At 64.4% G+C, this 16,640-nt stretch overlaps 4 protein-coding genes across 4 annotated transcripts; all 4 read right to left on the bottom strand.

The window, feature by feature from the left end:
* Positions 1 to 602: 602 nt before the first annotated feature.
* On the bottom strand, positions 603 to 1,400 carry LOC138140777 (adenosine 5'-phosphosulfate reductase-like). The gene has a single exon (XM_069061720.1). It carries the CDS (start codon positions 1,398 to 1,400, stop codon positions 603 to 605), a length of 798 nt encoding a protein of 265 aa, XP_068917821.1.
* Positions 1,401 to 5,410: 4,010 nt separating this feature from the next.
* Positions 5,411 to 7,115, bottom strand: LOC138140775 (replicative DNA helicase DnaB-like). Its single transcript, XM_069061719.1, has 2 exons — positions 6,904 to 7,115; positions 5,411 to 6,764 (listed from the first exon to the last, which is right to left on the bottom strand). The coding sequence occupies exons 1-2, from the start codon at positions 7,113 to 7,115 to the stop codon at positions 5,411 to 5,413; spliced, it is 1,566 nt and encodes a 521-aa protein (XP_068917820.1).
* A 562-nt stretch (positions 7,116 to 7,677) lies between these two features.
* LOC138140774 (ribonuclease H-like) lies at positions 7,678 to 8,286 on the bottom strand. Its single transcript, XM_069061718.1, has one exon. The coding sequence runs from the start codon at positions 8,284 to 8,286 to the stop codon at positions 7,678 to 7,680; it is 609 nt and encodes a 202-aa protein (XP_068917819.1).
* A 6,053-nt stretch (positions 8,287 to 14,339) lies between these two features.
* On the bottom strand, positions 14,340 to 16,265 carry LOC138140773 (SWI/SNF-related matrix-associated actin-dependent regulator of chromatin subfamily A-like protein 1). The gene has a single exon (XM_069061717.1). It carries the CDS (start codon positions 16,263 to 16,265, stop codon positions 14,340 to 14,342), a length of 1,926 nt encoding a protein of 641 aa, XP_068917818.1.
* Positions 16,266 to 16,640: the final 375 nt, after the last annotated feature.

The raw sequence follows: 16,640 nt of genomic DNA, 5'->3' as shown, positions 1-16,640 counted from the left end.
TCACCTTCGTGACCCTCTACGTCATCTACCTTCTGGCGTACGAGGCGTTTGACTTGGCGGGTGTGCGTTCCATGCTATTCTGAGAAGGAAACAGCCTGAAAAATAAGGAGAGGATCACAGACAGTGGCAGTTATCAAGAAGCGAGTGGACGACTACCTCTACAACACCAAGGGGGAGGAAGCCCGGGACGCCCGCAAGGTCAGCATCTCCATCCCTGGACTCGCCTTCGGCGGCTCCCGCGCCAAGAAGCATGACCTCGACCTGTCCGACAAGGGCCAGAAGGCGATGGAGCGCGAGCGCGAGAAGTTGGAGGAGGCGACCCGCAAGTTGTGGGCACCCTTCCTCTCGAACGTCGGCTTCGACGCGGAGAAGAACGCACCGAAGAGCGGCGGCGAGCGCGAGGACATCGACAGCGCCGACGAGGAGAGCGAGTCCCCTGCGGAGAAGGTCGCGGATGAGGAACTGAGCGACGAGGACTTGGAGGCGGCGACCAGCCCCTCGGGATCGAACTTCGGCTCGAACGACTGACCCAGCCCACACCTCTCCTTGGCCTGAGGCACGAAGAAGCCCCCTGGATGCACTCCAGGGGGCTTCTTCGTGCCTCAGCGCAGTTCAGCGAGGAGAGGGAGGCGAGCCTCGATCCTCCGAGCCTCACTGGGCGCGATGGCGCTGGCGATACTCCAGCGGCCCTGGTCGAGTGCCCAGCCGTCGATCATCATTCCCACTCGCGCTCGCCGTTCCGGAATGCCTCTGCGGATCATCTCCCGGTAGATCGGGTTCAGCGGGATGGACCGCTTGCCGATGTAGGCATGGACCTCGTCGTACTCCCAGCGCCAGATCGGGGCCAGGTAGGTCTGGCGGAGGTTGCCCTTGCGGTCGTGATTGGTCACCCGGCCACGAGTCTTCTTGAGCATGACCTCTCGGGACTTGGACTCGTACATCCGCAGTCCGTAGATGCTCGCGCGTCCCAGAGCCTCCTGGGCCTTCGCCAGGGGTCGGAGGATGCAGGCCTTGTGCAGTTCGTCCTCGCCCTTGCTCTCCTTGGGTGCCACGCCGTGCTCCCAGTTGCCGGATGCCTCCAGGACGTCGAGTGCGGACGGTTCGGCAGGGAACTCGTGGAGGGTGAAGCCCCATTCCTCCTGCAAGCGCTTGATGTACGTCAGGGTCTGAGGGAACTCGACGCCGGAGTCGAAGAAGGCGACCTGGACATCGGGGTTGACGCGGCGCGCGAGGTCCAGGCAGACAGTGGAGTCCTTGCCTCCGGAGATCGCGACGTAGGAGTCGGGGAACTCCTCGAACCACGCCTCCAGCATCGTCAGGGATTCCTTCTCCAGCCATGCCAAGCGTGGGGCGTAGCGGTTCTTGCGGCTTCCCAATGGGGCGTCGATCTTCTCGACCATCACCACTCACCCCATTCGTCTTCGTCAGCCTTCGTCATTGCCAGTTCTTGCATCCTCCCGGGCACCCAGGACGGTGGACGGATGGCGTAGTGGCCCATGTCGTAGGGGACGGCGAGCGCGTCAGCGCATGCAGTGGGCACGGGTCGCGCTAGACCGCCGTCGTCGCTTCGGTGCACCCACTCGGCAGGATCGACGTCTGCGACCTCAGAGACGGCCCAGGAGAGCACCTTGCCTTCTCCGACGCCACGACGGCGTCCGAGGTAGGCCAGAGGCCGCAGGAGGCGCTCTACGGCCTCAGGATCGCCTACAGCGCGCCATTCCACCTCGCGGCACATTACGACCGGCGCAGGCATCATCATGTCCCGGTAGGCACCCTTCGAGGGGTGGTGGTAGGGGAGGGGGCGCACGCCGACACGGTGCATCCATCCCGCGTCGAGCACGCGATAGAAGGTGCGCGGCTCCGGGTCCGCCTCAGGGTCGAGGGGGATCGCGCAGGACGCGGCCCAGTGCCAGTCGCCGCCGCCAAGGCACCGTGCGAGGGGGAGCGAGAGGTCTTCTGGCTCTTCCTCCGTGGTGTCCGGCAGGGGGTTGGTGTGGAGAACGTCCCGGTCCGCTCGGCCCTGGCGGTCGAAGGCCCTCATGCGGGTCGCGAGGATGCCAGCGAGGTCCAGGCCGTAGGGCAGGTCCATCCCGATCCCGGAGCGGAGAGTTGCCCGGATGACGAGGGGGACCTGCCCTGGAGAGGTGTCGAGACTCAGAGCCACGAGAACACTCCCTGGATGTCCTCCAGGTGCTCCTTGGTGTACTCGCGCCAGGAGACCTCCGGCTCGTCCTCCGCTTCGTCTCCGAGGATGTCCATGCAGACGCGCTCGTGGTCGAAGACGAAGCGGCCCATGCCTCGACTGCGCTGAGCGCCCAGGCGAGCCATCTTGATCCAGCGGGTCATGAGTTCGTTGGTGAACGAGACCTCGATGGGGGTGGCGTCCTCGACGCGCACGCTATGGAAGAGCCGAGTCCCGGCACAGAGGGTCTCCTGGAACCAGAGCATGTTCCCGGACCCCTTGGAGACCTCGGGGAGTCCCTGGGAGTCGTCCACCATGCCGCCTGAAACGGATTCGTTGGCGTCCGCGAAGCGGGTGTAGGTCTCCTGCTGGACCAGTTCCCACACGGAGGGGAGCGTGGCGGCATCGACCTCGCTGGCGACCTTCCCGTAGGCAGGAGCCAGGAAGTGGGTCTCCCGAGCGAGAGGGAGGGGCTTGTCCACGTAGAGCCTGCCCGAGACGATGCGCCCCCTAGTGGAGAAGCCGAAGACGGACAGCATCGGCAGAAGGTCGCGCAGGACCGCCTGCTTCTCACCCGTGATGACCTCTTCGGTGCCTCGGGTCTCGCGCAGGGAGCCGCCCGTACGGAGCGTGTGGACCACGTTGAAGGGGAGTTTCCCTCCGTCACCAGCGATGGCCTGGGTGACCATGCGCGCCGCGAGACGTCGCATGTCCCCTCGGACAACTCCGCCCGACAGCACGGGGACGCCAGCAAGGCGCTTCCCGGAGGGGAGCAGGAGCGTCTCTCGCCGGAACCCGTGAGAGGACCCGGAGTCCTTGCCTCCGTGGGCGATGGATGACTGCGCGGTGATGACCCCGCGCCACTCGACTGTTCTCAATGTCCGTCCCCTTCCTCAAAGTCGTCTTCGACGCGGTCTTGCGCCTTGATGTCGCGTCGCGTCTTCACCCAGATGCGGCACCGATCTGTCAGGTCGAGCGGGTACTGCCTCAGGATGAGGAGCACATCCTGGTCATCGACCTGCGTCCCGGGAAGGGTTGTGGGGTGGCACAGGAGGTTCTTCTCGTGCAGGAGCATCGGGGACTTCAACGGCTGGCCGACGATCTGGTCCATGAAGGACCCCCACCAGGAGGCCACGTCTGGGTTGTTGGTCGCGGCCTCGATGCGCTCACGGAACCCGGGCCAGTACCTGTCGATGCGAGAACTCCAGATCGAGGAGTTGAAGGACAGGTGGCCAAGCATGACGAGGCGCTCTGCGATGTTCTGAGCAGGGTCCTGGAAGGAGGCGTAGGGCGACTCGTCCTCCAGCATCCTGTCTGTCAGTGGCAGGGGCCATCCGAACTGGTTCGTCACTTCTTATCCTTCCGGCTGACGTTCTGGATGAACGGGAGCATCGTTTTGTCGTCGCGGACCGGCTTGAGCGCGTCCCAGAGTTCCTTGATCCGGGGGTGCTGTGCCGGTTCTGTCTTGTCGAGCAGGTAGTAGGGCGGGGAGGGGTCCGCCAGCGCTGGCTCGCCCACGCCCAGGGCGCGCAGTTCGAGCGCCGCCTGGAGTTGGCGGTGGTTCCGTGGCGACCAGCGGAAGACCTTGGTGTCCGTCGCGACCATGCCCCACCTCGCAGTGGGGAGGACCATCTTCTTGCCGGACAGGGGGATCGACAGGGCCATGTTCGACGGAATGGGGCGACTGAGCACCTCCACGAGGTCGGTCTTCTTCGCCCACTTCACCTTACCACCCACCCCCTTCCCTCTCTCTTCGAGGGTGACGATGGAGGCGGCGCGGCGGTACGACACGGCGCGGTACGCCCAAGCGCAGGCGGCACACAGCCACCTGCCGCCCTTCGGAGTCTCGATGATCGCGTCCCAAGAACCGAACTGTGACGTGAGGACCTTTCCTGCCGGAGCGGTCAGAGACGGGGCTTCGCAGTTCCCGCAAACAGCCTCGTGATCGAACGTTACGGGCTTGTCTACTGAGGGTTTCCCCTCAAACTGATACACTGCTTTAGTAACAGAGACACCGACCATGTTCTTACTGTAGCAGATGGGCAAGGAAGTGCTATGACCGCCAACCTCTCCGGGGATGAATCACCCTACGAGAACGATGAGACATCCCCGTCAGCCGCCCTCTCCGCAGAGGAGGAGGCAGTGCTCGCACGAGAGGCTGTCATCGAAGAGAACCAGGGACGCTTCCCTGTCGTCATCAACGTCCTCACGGACTATTTCGTCGTCAGCGACAAGTCCATCTCCTTCCTGGAGAAGTACCAGAAGTACGGGGAATCCCGCGCCGAGTTCGAGGGTCTCGCAGAGGAGATCAGGGACGCGATCCGCAACCCCAAGGTTTCCACCCCGATGGTGAACGCCGTCCTCGGTTCATCGCTGAACCAGCAGGAATCCCGCTCGATGCTCTCGGAACTTCTGGACCAGATGCTGGAGCAGGGCGACTTCAGCCCCGGAGTTATCCAGGCATCCGAAGAGGAAGAGCGCGAGCAACGCAAGCGCCCCGACCCGGACGCCATGTTCGCCTACTACGCACAGCGAAAGTTCGCCCTGCCGATCAAGAACCTCAAGAAGTACGAGTTCCCCCTGTGGGGATGGCTCGTAGGCTCGGCTGGAGTGCTCCTCTTCGGTGTCCTCCTGGGCTACATCCCCTGGCCAGACTTCCTGAACTGGTTCCCCATCACCTTCATCGCCATCGGTATCCTCGGCGTCGCTTTCACGCTCGTGGCGATGCTCGGCCTGCGCGACGAAATCCTTCACCCTGACAAGGAAGCGGAGCGCGAGAAGGAGAAGGAAGAGTTCCGGAACAAGCGCAACGAGAAGCGCGGCAACAAGGAGAGCATGGCGGACCGTATACGTCGCACGCTGTCCTGACTCACCTGGTCGGTGCACAACAGAGAAGGCCCGCTCTTGGCAATCAAGAGCGGGCCTTCTCGTGCGTCCTGTGGCCTTTCAGTCCTCGCTGGTGCGGCTTCCTCGCTTCGGAGTGCGGACGGATGATCCTGTCGCGTACATCGCGGCCTGAGGCGTCACCCCGAAGGCCCTCCCGATTGCCGCCCAAGACATCTGCTTCTCCCTCATGGCGTGCATGATCTCGACGCTCTCCTTGCGCTTCGCCTCGCCAGCGGCTTCGATCTCTGCGATGGCGCTCTTGACGACCCTGGCCTGTTCGGCCAGGGTTTCCTGTTCGGGTGTCATCTCTGCCATCGCACGATCCTTTGTTCACTACGCCCCTCACGCGGAGGGTTCGTAGGTCTCCTCGCGTGCCATGGAGGAGAACGTCGAGAAGTGTCCCTTGAACAGCAGGGGCACATCGCCTGTTCGCCCATTTCGGTGCTTGCCGACGATCAGGTCGGCCTCCCCGGGACGGTCCTCAGGGTTGTATACCTCTGGGCGGTAGAGGAAGAAGACCATGTCCGCGTCCTGCTCGATCTGGCCCGACTCGCGAAGGTCCGAGAGCATCGGTCGGTGGTTCGTTCGCTCTTCTGATTTTCGGTTCAACTGGGAGACCACGAAGATCACGATGCCCAGCGAGCGGGCGAGTCCCTTGATCTGGCGCGAGATGTTGGAGATGACCTCTGTGCGGCCATCCTTCGAGCCATCGCCGGTAATCAACTGGAGGTAGTCGATCACGGCGTACTTGATGCCCACGCGCCTGTGTGCGGCGATGATCTCCGCACGAATGGCGGGCCAGATGGTCTCGATGTCATCGACCACGTAGAGGGGCGGCTTGGACTGCCCGAACCTCTCCTGGATGGCGTCGATGGTGTCGTGGTCCTCGTCGCTCATCTTGTTCTGCTGAAGGTTCTCCAGCGGCACTGCGCCCTGGGCAGAGAGGACGCGCATGCCGATCTCGGCCTTGCTCATCTCCATGGAGATCACCAGCCCGGGAACGCCCTTGCGCACGGAGGCGTACTGCGCCATTCCCATGGCGAGCGTGGTTTTGCCCATGGCGGGTCGTGCGGCGATAGCGACGAACTGTCCTGCGCGGAATCCACCCTGGAGCAGGTGGTCCAGATCGACCAGCCCGGAACTGAAGAGCGGCTGGAGTTCGGGGTTGCCGTCGAAGTCGGTGACAATGCTCGACAGGGACTCCCAGGAGGCCTCCACGTTGCGGTCGATGACGTCGCGGACGTCTTCATCGACTCTCTGGAGCGCGGCACTGATGCCCTCGTCCGTGCCGTCTGCGGTGCTTCCCTCGGTCAGGAGCCGGGTGCCGAGCAACATCACGTCTCGACCCTTGCCGAGGTTGCGGAGGATGTTCACGTACTGCGTGGTGGCAGGGCCGGTCATGGTCCCGCTGGCACTAAGGAGCGACATCGTCAGGTCAACAGGGTCGTTCGAGACGCGGTCGGGACCATGCAGGATGCTGAGTTCGTGGATGAGCAGTTCGGAGTCGAGGAACTGCCCTGCGTGGGCCTTCTCGCTCAGGACCCTGAAGACGGTCGCGTTGTCGGTGTCATAGAAGTCCCCGGGACGCAGTCGAGAGATAACCTCTTCGCGCGCTTCCTCGTTACGGAGCGCGAATCCTAGGACTCGTCGCTCATACTCCACGTCGTGTGGGGCTTCCACTGACGTCCCCTCTCCTCTTGGAACAAAGTCTGCATCACACAGTAGCACCCAAAGCCACCGGAGAACAAGTGCGTTGAACGCAGGACACCCTCAAACCCCCTTTCGCACAAGTGGGTTTGAGGGCGCGGGAGGAGAGGGAGAGGGGGGTGGGTCACCCGGACTTGATGAGTCCCTTGAACCAATCGAGGGTGCTCCAGCCGAACTGAGCGTCCGCCCAGCCAAGGCCAGCGGCGATGGCCGCGACGCCCGCGACAAGCCCGATGATGACGTAGAGGACGGTGTCGTCGCCGTACTGTCTGCGGTCCTCCGCCTCTTCTAGGCGGCGATCCATCTCGTAGTCGTCCATGCCTCTGTCACGTCGTCCCATGATGACCCTTCTTCCCTGGCTCCTGATGTCCCTGATACATCTTGATTCTGTCACTTCTACTGTACGACGACTTGCCACAGATCGCGCGGTTGCGTTGGCTTTGGCAAGTCGGAAACGGGCTGACAGGTTAGGGATAAGTCAGCACTTGGCGTATAGTAGCAGGCAGTCCCGACGCAAGGAGAAGTACGCATGCCCAACCCACTGCACACCTCCACGAAAGAAGGCGGATTACTCGTCGCGCCACCAGGGGGCTTCGCCATGAACCAGGTGAAGGCATGGGACGGGTGTGGCGCTTGCTCAGGCAGGTCCCTCCTGGAAGTCACCAACGACTCCAAGGACATCGTGGGCTACCTGGAGAGCGAGTACCTATGGAGCCTGGGCGTTCCTGAGGACCCCGCAGAGCACCCCTCGACCCCGCACTACACGATGGAGTGGCTGGCCCTCGACGCCGAGATGTCTCCACTGGATGCCATCGACACCAGCAAGTCCCTCCACTTCGCGGCGTCAGCCCTGGTTCGTCGTCATGCCGAACTGAACAAGACCGACGCCGCCTAGGCCCCCACTACATCGCGCAGGCGCACAGCCCTCCATTGATGGGGGTGTCGCACGAGGGGCACATCTCTGGCTTCACGGACACCTCGGTGCGACCCAGTCCCGGAGACGAGACGAACCGCTGAGCGAGTTCCTCATCGACACCGCCGAACTGGTGGCCACGGTCGTTGCGGCGCGTCCATTCAGCCGCCGCGCGGGCGCGCTTGTCTGCCGCAGTGTTCAGCGGCCAGCGACCCTCAGGGTCGTGCCCTGGCACCTTGATGAACCGCACGGGGTGCTCGCGCAGTGACATCTGCCGGTCGATGGCGAGGATCAGGTTGAGGTTGGAGACCTGCTTCCCCTCCTTGTTCCGCCACCCGCTCCTCTTCCAGGACTCCCTCCAGACGGTGGAGGCCTTCTTGGCGTACTCGGAGTCGATCTGGATGGCCAGAGGGTTGTCGGGGAAGTCCCGAAGCACGCTGAGCACGCCCCAGAGTTCCGCGATCTGGTTCGTCCCCGAGGGCTGGCTGGCGGATGCCCAGCGGCCATCTGAGGCGACCCAGGCCCACCCTGTCGCCCCTCCAGGGTTCTTGAGGCACGATCCATCGCACCCCACGAGCACTTCTGAGTTCCGGCCCATGCCGCAACCCCCTTTCTTGGTTAGGCGGCGATCACGAACGGAACGCCGAGGGCTTCCTTGAGGCCCTCGAACGGCTTCGTGTCGTCGCCGTTGATCTTGCCGATGTTGCGCATGCCGTCGATGCACCGATGGATGACGTTCTCCTCGACGGTGCCCGACGCGAAGGTGTAGTAGACCGGGGCGTCGGTGCCGTTGCGGTGACCGCGTCCCTCCGCCTGGAGAGCCTTGCCGGGACTCCAGCGCGGCTCGGCCACGATGGTCACGCGGGGGACGTTGTTGCCGCCCACCATCGTCTCCCCGGCGTGGAGGTTGAAGCCCTCCGTGGGGGTGTAGATGATGACCTTCTTCTCGCCTCGCTGGTAGGCGATCCGCTCGTCCTCGCGGGTGTCGCGGTTCTCCCCAGTGAAGAGAGCCGTGGGCACCTTCAGGCGGTCGAGTTCCTCCTGGAGGCGATTGACGGTCCCTAGGTACTCAGCCGAGATCGCGACCTGGTGGCCCTTCCTGACCATCTCTGCCGCGAAGTCGGCGGTGCCGCCTGCACGCACCTGTCCCGCCTTCTGCCGGTAGCGGGTCTGCTCCGCGAGGCCCTTGGCGCGCAGAGCACTCTTGGCCTTGCCTGAGGTGGTCGGGGACTTCATCTTCCTGTCGATGGCGGCGAGCGCCTGCTGGAACTCCTTCCAGTCGGCGTTGTACGCCTCGGTCTCCTCCCAGGTGAGTTCCACGGGTGCGGGGATGCGTCGCTGTTCAGGCCAGTCGGGCATGCGGCGGAAGGCCCACACCGGGTCGCTCTTGAAGATGAGGGAGTGGAGGCGGTCCAGTTCGCTGTCCGCACTGCTCCCGGTCTTCTCCGGGTCCCACTTCAGGGCGTTCCCGAAGGAGTCGTTGGAGACCGAGAGGCGGTGCGTCTCGCACCATTCGATGAAGCGATCAGAGGTGATGTGGGGGAGCGGCTTGAGGCCGTCGAGCCAGAAGAGGCCTCGGTGGAGGTAGGAGACCTTGGAGGGGTCCTTGCCTGCGGTGGCGGACATGTTGATCTTGAAGGCGGGACGGTGCGCGGGACCGGCCACGATCTTGTCGATGGCTCGTGTCCGCTGGGACTCCGGGTTGGAGCAGTTGTGCGCGAGCACGCCGTTGGCGAAGTAGTTCTCGTAGTCCTCGACGGAGAGGTTGAAGGTCGGTTCAGCACCCTGGCGGACAGGCTCGACCTTCACCACCTTCGACTCACCCACCCCCTTCCCTCCGTCCTCGGACAGGGTCACGCTCAGGGTGTCGCCCTCCTGGAGGAGGGAGGCCGGGACGTAGCCGTGCTCCTTGCTGTGGAGTGGATGGTCCTCGGTACACACGACATCGCCCTGGGAGTGCCTCACGCGCACAAGGGGGGACGGGGGAGAGATGAACACGCCAGTGACCTCCCGGAGGCGCACAGAGCCGTCTGGGGCCTGCGAGAGCACCCGGGGGAGGACTCGTCCGCTCCCGTGCTGTGCGACGAGTTCAGCGATCTCCAGAGGGCCGTCCTCGGTGGAGACAAGGGTGTCGCCAGGGAAGCAGTAGTGGGACTCGTCCACGATGACCACATCCCACTGGACCTTCGGCGTGCCCTTCTGGACGGTGTGGAGGTTCTTCGTCCTAGTCTTCTTCGCCGCCTTGGCCGAGGCCGGGGGTTCCAGGAGTTTCTTCGTGCTCTCGTAGTTGACGATGCACCAGTTCATGTCGCCGTCGCCCATGTCGCGCAAGTGAAGCCTCCAGCCTGCGGCCACGGCGAGCGGGCACACCACCAGGACGTTCTTCACCTGGGACATGCGCTTGACTGCGGAGATGGCCACTGCGGTCTTGCCGACGCCGACGCCCGACGCATTGAGGACCTCGGGTGCGCCTGATTGCCGCGCCACGATCACCTTCTTGACGTCCTGCAACTGGTCCACGCGCAGAACGAAGGTCCCTGACGATGGGTCCGGATCGGGGGCAGGGGCGGTCGCACTGATCTCGCCCATGAGAGTCCGCTCCACCCACTCCTGCCAGGAGTACCTCTTTGGGCGGTAGCGCTCCAGGTCGCGGGGGAGGGCGGTCCCTGTGTAGGCCCATCCCTCGCTACTGAAATAGCGCGCTCCGAAGTGCTGGGCGACAGCGCGCTCCTCGTAGGGGACATCGAGAATGAACACCCTCTCGCCCTTGCTGGGGGCGGGGTGCTCAGGGGTTCGGGATGCGGGCTTTCGCGTCGTGGCTGTGCGCTTGGTTGCCCTTCGACTCCGTGCGATGGCTGACTCCGATCTTGGGTCTTGCAGATTCCCTCATAATAGCACTTGGAGTTCACAAACCCCTTGCAAGTAAGGCCATTTCGCCCAGTCTGGAACGGTCGCGAGAGAGTATCTCTCCGGCATCGAGCGTCGGTTTGATGCCTGCCGCCTCCCAGATGAGGGAGTGGATGGCGCTCGCCTTCTCAGACGGCGGAGCGTGCTCCCTCGCAACCTGTTCGAGGGTCTTCCACTCTGGGGTGCCGGAAACGGCGGAGTGCACGTAGCGGAGGTAGTTGTCGTCGTCCTCGTTCATCGAGATGAACTGGACTCCTCGGCGCTTCATCGGGAGCACCTCGATGGCGTAGACAGCCCCCAGCAGGAGGGCGCAGATCGCGGTCCCGGCACCAAGGGTCACCAGCCCGCCCATGAAGCCTGTGGCCGGGAGTCCGAGCACCCCCTCGACCAGCCAGTTCACCACAAGCATGGAGGCCAGCAGAATGCCCACGGCGAGCGCCAAGGTGCCTCTGCGGATGCCGATGGAGTGCCCTCCGTTGTCGAAGGGGAACGGGATCGCTGAACGCATGCCCACCCACTCCCGAAGAGAGGAGGCCTTCCCCTTGCCTGCCCCGGGCGGTAGGCCCGAGGGGGAGGAGGAGTCCCCCAACAGCAGGGCGCTTCCTGTGGGGGTGAGCACCACGAGGCTTCCGTCCGCGAGGTGACCTCCCCACCATTTCGCGCCCTGCGTGGACACTCAGCAGACCTTGCCGACCCAGGACACCAGAGTGTCCACTGCCTGCTTGTCAGCATCGCCGTCACGGACCTGCTTCGCGGCGTCCCTGACCTGCCCCTCTTCTGCGAGGTCGTAGATGATGCTGGCGATGGCTTCGGCTCCGGCACCTCCTGCGCGAAGCGATTCCGTGGATGCGTCAGCGCTCGCGCACAGCGCTTCCTTGCCCTTGGTCTCGGTCTCGCTCGACAAGACCCCGCATCCTGACGTCATCAGGATGACGACCGCCCCTGCGGCGATAAGCGATGCACCTCGCTTCAACATTGCCTTTCCCCCTTTTGTTTTAGTGTGATGCTGTAGTCATTCTATGGGCGATTATCTATCGCGCGATGGAGAACTCTTCCAGCCATCCGGTTCCGCACCAGTCGCCCTGGGAACCGAAGGCCGCGACCACTGGGGACCTGCTCCCCTTGGAGGCCGGGACGCGGCTCCAGTAGGGCTGACCCTTCTGCGGTTCGAACAGGGAGGCTCCACGAGAGGCGCGGTGAGTGCCGTCCTCGTTCGAGATGGAGACGACGGCGTTCGCCATGGCCGAGGAGCGCTTCCCTCCGAGGGTCGTCTGCTTGAGCCAGCGCACGGGAGACTGCCCCCCGATCATGCGGGCTTCCTCCCAGAGTTTTGCCACGCTCGGTCCGCCCAGGGAGAGTCGCGTCGCCGCATGGAGGAAACGTCCGTCCCCTCGTCGCGGGCGGAGGCGGTGGTGGGTCACCCTCTGGCCGAGGTCCGCCGAGACGACCGACACCCAGCCAGGGACGGCCCCGAGGGAGCCGAGAGCGGCCAGCCACGCAAGGTAGCGAGGGGAGTCGTAGACAGCAGGGTTGAAGAGGGCGCGGTTGACCCCAGCGATGGTCCTTGCCTGGGAGACGAAGGACTGCGGGGAGCGAGCCAGGAGCATCAGCCCTGCGCGCACAACTTCCCTGCCCACCAACTTGTCGCGGTTGTTCGAGGTCAGGTCTCCGATCCTGGACTGAATCCCTTCCGCCAGGAGAACTTCGCGGAGGTGTCGCGACTGCTCTCCTCCAGGGGCGTCCTGGGCGTTCTCGAAGGCGTAGACACCGTGCACGAGGATGTCGAAGAGCGCGGTCTCGGCGGCGAACGCGGCATTCGGCATGGGCGCGCGCGAGACTGCGTTGAGCAGGGACGCCGCGTCCTTCACGTTCACCATCATCTTCGAGGTGACTCCGCCGAGGCGGGTAGCGGTCCAGGTCAGTCCGTCCTCGGTCTCCTCGGTCTCCAGGAACCGCCAACGGGTGAGGAAGTCTCGGGCTTCGTTGATGGCCGTGAGGTTCTGCTCGCCCTGATGGTAGGCCAGGGTGGATTCCCACCAGCGTTCTGCCTGCTCCTGCGAGCGGACGTTCCCCTGGACGACCTCACCGAGGAGGTGGTCTGCGACGCTGTCGAGGATGCCTGAGTTGATCGTGTAGCCGTCAGCCAGACGCTGTCGCCAGCGCCCGAGTTCGTTGGCCGACACCAGCAGGAAGGACCATCCTTCGGACTCTTTCCCGGCGCGGCCTGCGCGACCGAACATTTGCTGAATCATCGACACTTCCATGGCCTGAGGGCCGATGGAGGTGTCGCGGACGACGACGACGCGCGCTGGGGTGTTCACACCTGCCGCGAGGGTCGAGGTGGCCACGAGGACATCGGTCTCCCGCTCTCGGAACTGCCGCTCGGCCTCCTTCTTGTGGGGCCAGTCGGAGTAGTGCAGGCCGACGCCAGCGCTGGCACAGACCTCCGCCACGGCCTCCACGTCTCCGGGCTGTACGGACTGCGCCCCCTGTGCTCCTCGGGAGACAGCGATGGCGAGTGCCGTGGAGCGGACGTTGTGCTTGGAGCCGCAGAAGACGAGGGTCGATCCGTCGCCCTCTGCGGTCTCCTGCACGAGGGAGACTGCCGTCTCGTTGCGAACGCGGTCGTCCTCGGCGCGAGAGTCGGTGAGGGGGAGGGTGAGGAGTTGGTTCGTGAGGCGGGTAGGCCTCCAGGTGATCTCCACGAGGTCAGCATTCAGCCACTCGGCCACCTGGTTGGCGTTCGCCGCCGTCGCGGATAGGCCGACCAGGCGCGCGCCGGACCCTTCCTGGCGGATGCGGGCGAGCAGGCTCTCCAGGACGGGTCCTCGGGACGGCTCTCCGAGGAGGTGAATCTCATCCACAATGACGGTCCCTATGCCTGCGATGGCCTCCTTCATGGAGGAAGCGCGGCACAGTGCCTCGAACTTCTCAGTGGTGGCGACCCAGAGGTCGGCGTCCTTCGTCTTCTGGGCATCCGTGGCCGCTTCCCCGGACAGGGAGACGACCTTGACGCCCATGTCGCGCCACTTCTGGAGGTCTCGGTCGAGTTCTGCCGTGAGGGTGCGCTGGGGGACCAGCCAGGCGGCTTTTCGTCCGCTCTGCTTGATCTCCTTGATCGCGGACATCATCCCGATGACGGTCTTGCCCGCGCCCGTGGGAGCCACGACGACGACGGGCCTGTCGCCCATGACGTACGGGGCCGCTTGCGCCTGGGCGGGGTTCACGGTGGGGTACGGGAGGTACTCCGCGAGGTCGGCGGGGAAGTGCTTGGCGGCGTCCTCGTACTCGACCTGCTCGACCTCAGCGGTGAGGGCGTCCCAGGCGATTGCGAACGCCGCCGTGGAGGCCTCCACGATCTCTGCGCTGGCGAACTCTCCAGGAGGGGAGATGGCGGAGGCGTCGAGGAGGACCTCTGGGTAGTCCGCTTGCACGCCGCTTCGGGTGCGGCGGTGGATGACCTTCTCGGTCTCGTAGCGGAACTTCCCTGCCCTGACGTGCACGCCTTTGGCCTTGCACTGGGCGATGAAGTCTTCGATGCCCCATCCGTCTTCGCAGATGACCATGTCGCCCGGGGTCAGGGTGCTGACCTCAGGGGGTTCGGTACAACGGATCAGGCGCGCCTTTGGCGTGTGCAGTTCAGAAAAAGTCGTTGCGTCGCTGGCGGTTTGAGGCATAAATCAAACTATAGCACCCTGGGACGCAAGCCATAAATGCGGGCGGCGAAGTCGCTCACGCAAGTCCTCACGGCCTGCCCGCTCCGAGTCCCGCCTGAGCCAACTGCCACGCCATGATTCCAGCCCCTTGGCTCTCTGCCTTGCTGGCGCTGAACACCTCCTCGGGTGCCGCGTTCAGCACGGAGTTCACGACCTTCCGCTTCTTCAGACGCTGGCCGAACATCACGAGGTCGATGCTGTCCGCCAGGAGCGCGTTGATGATCCGCACCTCCCGCTCTTGCCCGATGCGCCAGATGCGGTCCTGGGCCTGAATCTCGTCTCCTGGGGTCCAGACCTGCTCAGCGAACACCATGAACGCGCAGGACGGCCCTGCGTCGTTGAGGGCCTGCTTGCAGAGCGTGTGGCCGGTCTTGCCCGCCTCCACGGAGAGGACCAGGACCGGATGCTCGTCCACAGTGGTCTCGTTGAACAGCGCCTTGGCTTCCTCGATCTTCTTGTTGCCCATCCCGCCTTGAATCTTCAACCCAGTGAAGGCGTCGGCGTAGGCGTCCACGACGCTCTTGTGGTGCGCCGCGATCACGACCTTCTCGCCCGTCGCGACGACCGACTGGACCTTGTCGATGATGTACTCGACCTTGATCTCCGCCGCCGCATGACGGAGTTGGGCGATCTTCTTCAGGTGCTTGTGGCCGTCCGAGGAGACCTTCTTCTGCACGTAGGACGAGTTCAGTGCCCGCCCTCCCGAGAGTTCCCGTGCGCGCTCCGCGAAGAACTCCTGGAGTTCGCCTTCGACCTTGCGGTAAGACTGCATCTGGGCAGGCGTGCCATGGAGCATCCAGGGGTTGGGGCGTGACTCGTTGTCGAAGATGTAGACCCCATCGACGTACTTCTGCTTGAGGAGTCCTGCCGCGACAAGGACCTCCTTGGTCCTGCGCAGGTAGTGCCCGGACGTTGCGAGCCTGCGGTTGAGTTCCAGGAGGTTCGTTGCGCCGTTGTAGAGAGTCTTGAAACGCCCGCCCGCGTTGATGGTCTTCGGATCGCAGTAGCGCTCCTTGAACGCCTTGGACCCGCCGAAAATCTCCAGGAACCCGCCAAAATCGACCAGCGGCTCCATCTCGACAGGGCGGTTGACGATGGGGGTGCCCGTCAGCGCGAGAGCGAAGCCATTGCGCTTGGCGACGGACGCCCCGAGCGCCAGGAAGGCGTCCGCCCGCTGAGAGCCGCCTTCCTTGACGACGACCTCGGTGAGGGTGATGTTCCCGAACTCGTCCCGGATCGGCTTCCCGTCCTTGCCCTTGGCCTGTTCGGTCTTCTTGCTGGTCCTGGACTTGCCAGCCTTGCCGTAGTGACCCTCGTCGGCCACCACAGCGTCAGGCTTCCATGCGTTGAGTTCATCGACCCAGACGCCAGCGATCTCCCACCCGATGACCACCAGATCAACCTCGGGCGGCACAGGGGAGGGGGTCTTCGTCGTGGCGATCCACGGGGTGAAGGTTCCCTCCTCGAAGTGCTGTGCCGCTTCCGCGACCCAGTTGGCCGTCAGGGAGGTGGGGCAGATGACCAGGGAGCGCGGCGTCTCCGCGCCCGTGACCCGGAGCATCGCCAACGCCTCAAGGGTCTTCCCGAGGCCGGGGTCATCGGCAACGATCAGCGCCCTGTGCGAGGTGTCCTTGCTGGGGAGGTTGACCCGGCACTGCGTGGACGCGAGGACTGCGACTTCCTGGGCAGGAAGGAGTCGCGAACGCAGGCCCGTCACTGGAGGGCAGGATGCACCGAAGGGCAGGGTGGCGGCAGTGGAGAGCGCGAGAGCGTCCACCTCGTGTGTCCATGCTTCCTCGGCGTACTGAGCCACATCGTCATCGACAGGGATGCCGTTCTGTGTCGCCCACTTGACCACCTTGGAGGCGTCAGAGGCGGGAGCCGTCCACCACTCACCGGGGTTGCCCCGAATCTTGGACTTGAGCGCGATGGGAACGAGAGCACTCAGCGGCATCCGAGAGGAAGCCTCAGGTGAAAGGATCATGCCCTTCCGGAACTGCACTGCCTGCCTCAAGCGGACTCCTCCTCGTGCTCCTTGCCCGTGTTGCCGGTGGCGAGGTCGCGGTAGTACCCAATGGTCGTTGCCCAGACGGGCCTCTTGGGCTTCCTGAGTGCGGTGCGGACGGCGGCGACCAGGATGACGACCAGGACCGCGAGCAGGGACAGTGAGAGGATCGGACTCTGCCCCGTGAGGGCGAGGATGATGAGCGCCGCGTTGACCTCGATGACCGCGAGGGACACGAGCAGGGAGAAGTTGCGGCCCCGGGTGTACGACTCGATCTTGTCCCACTGCTCGGCTACCTTCAGCCGTGTCCGCTCGTCGTCCTTG

The sequence above is a fragment of the Tenebrio molitor genome, unplaced genomic scaffold (assembly GCF_963966145.1).
Source record: "Tenebrio molitor unplaced genomic scaffold, icTenMoli1.1 SCAFFOLD_221, whole genome shotgun sequence".
NCBI lineage: Eukaryota > Metazoa > Arthropoda > Insecta > Coleoptera > Tenebrionidae > Tenebrio > Tenebrio molitor.
This window is presented reverse-complemented; position numbering and strand designations above follow the sequence as displayed.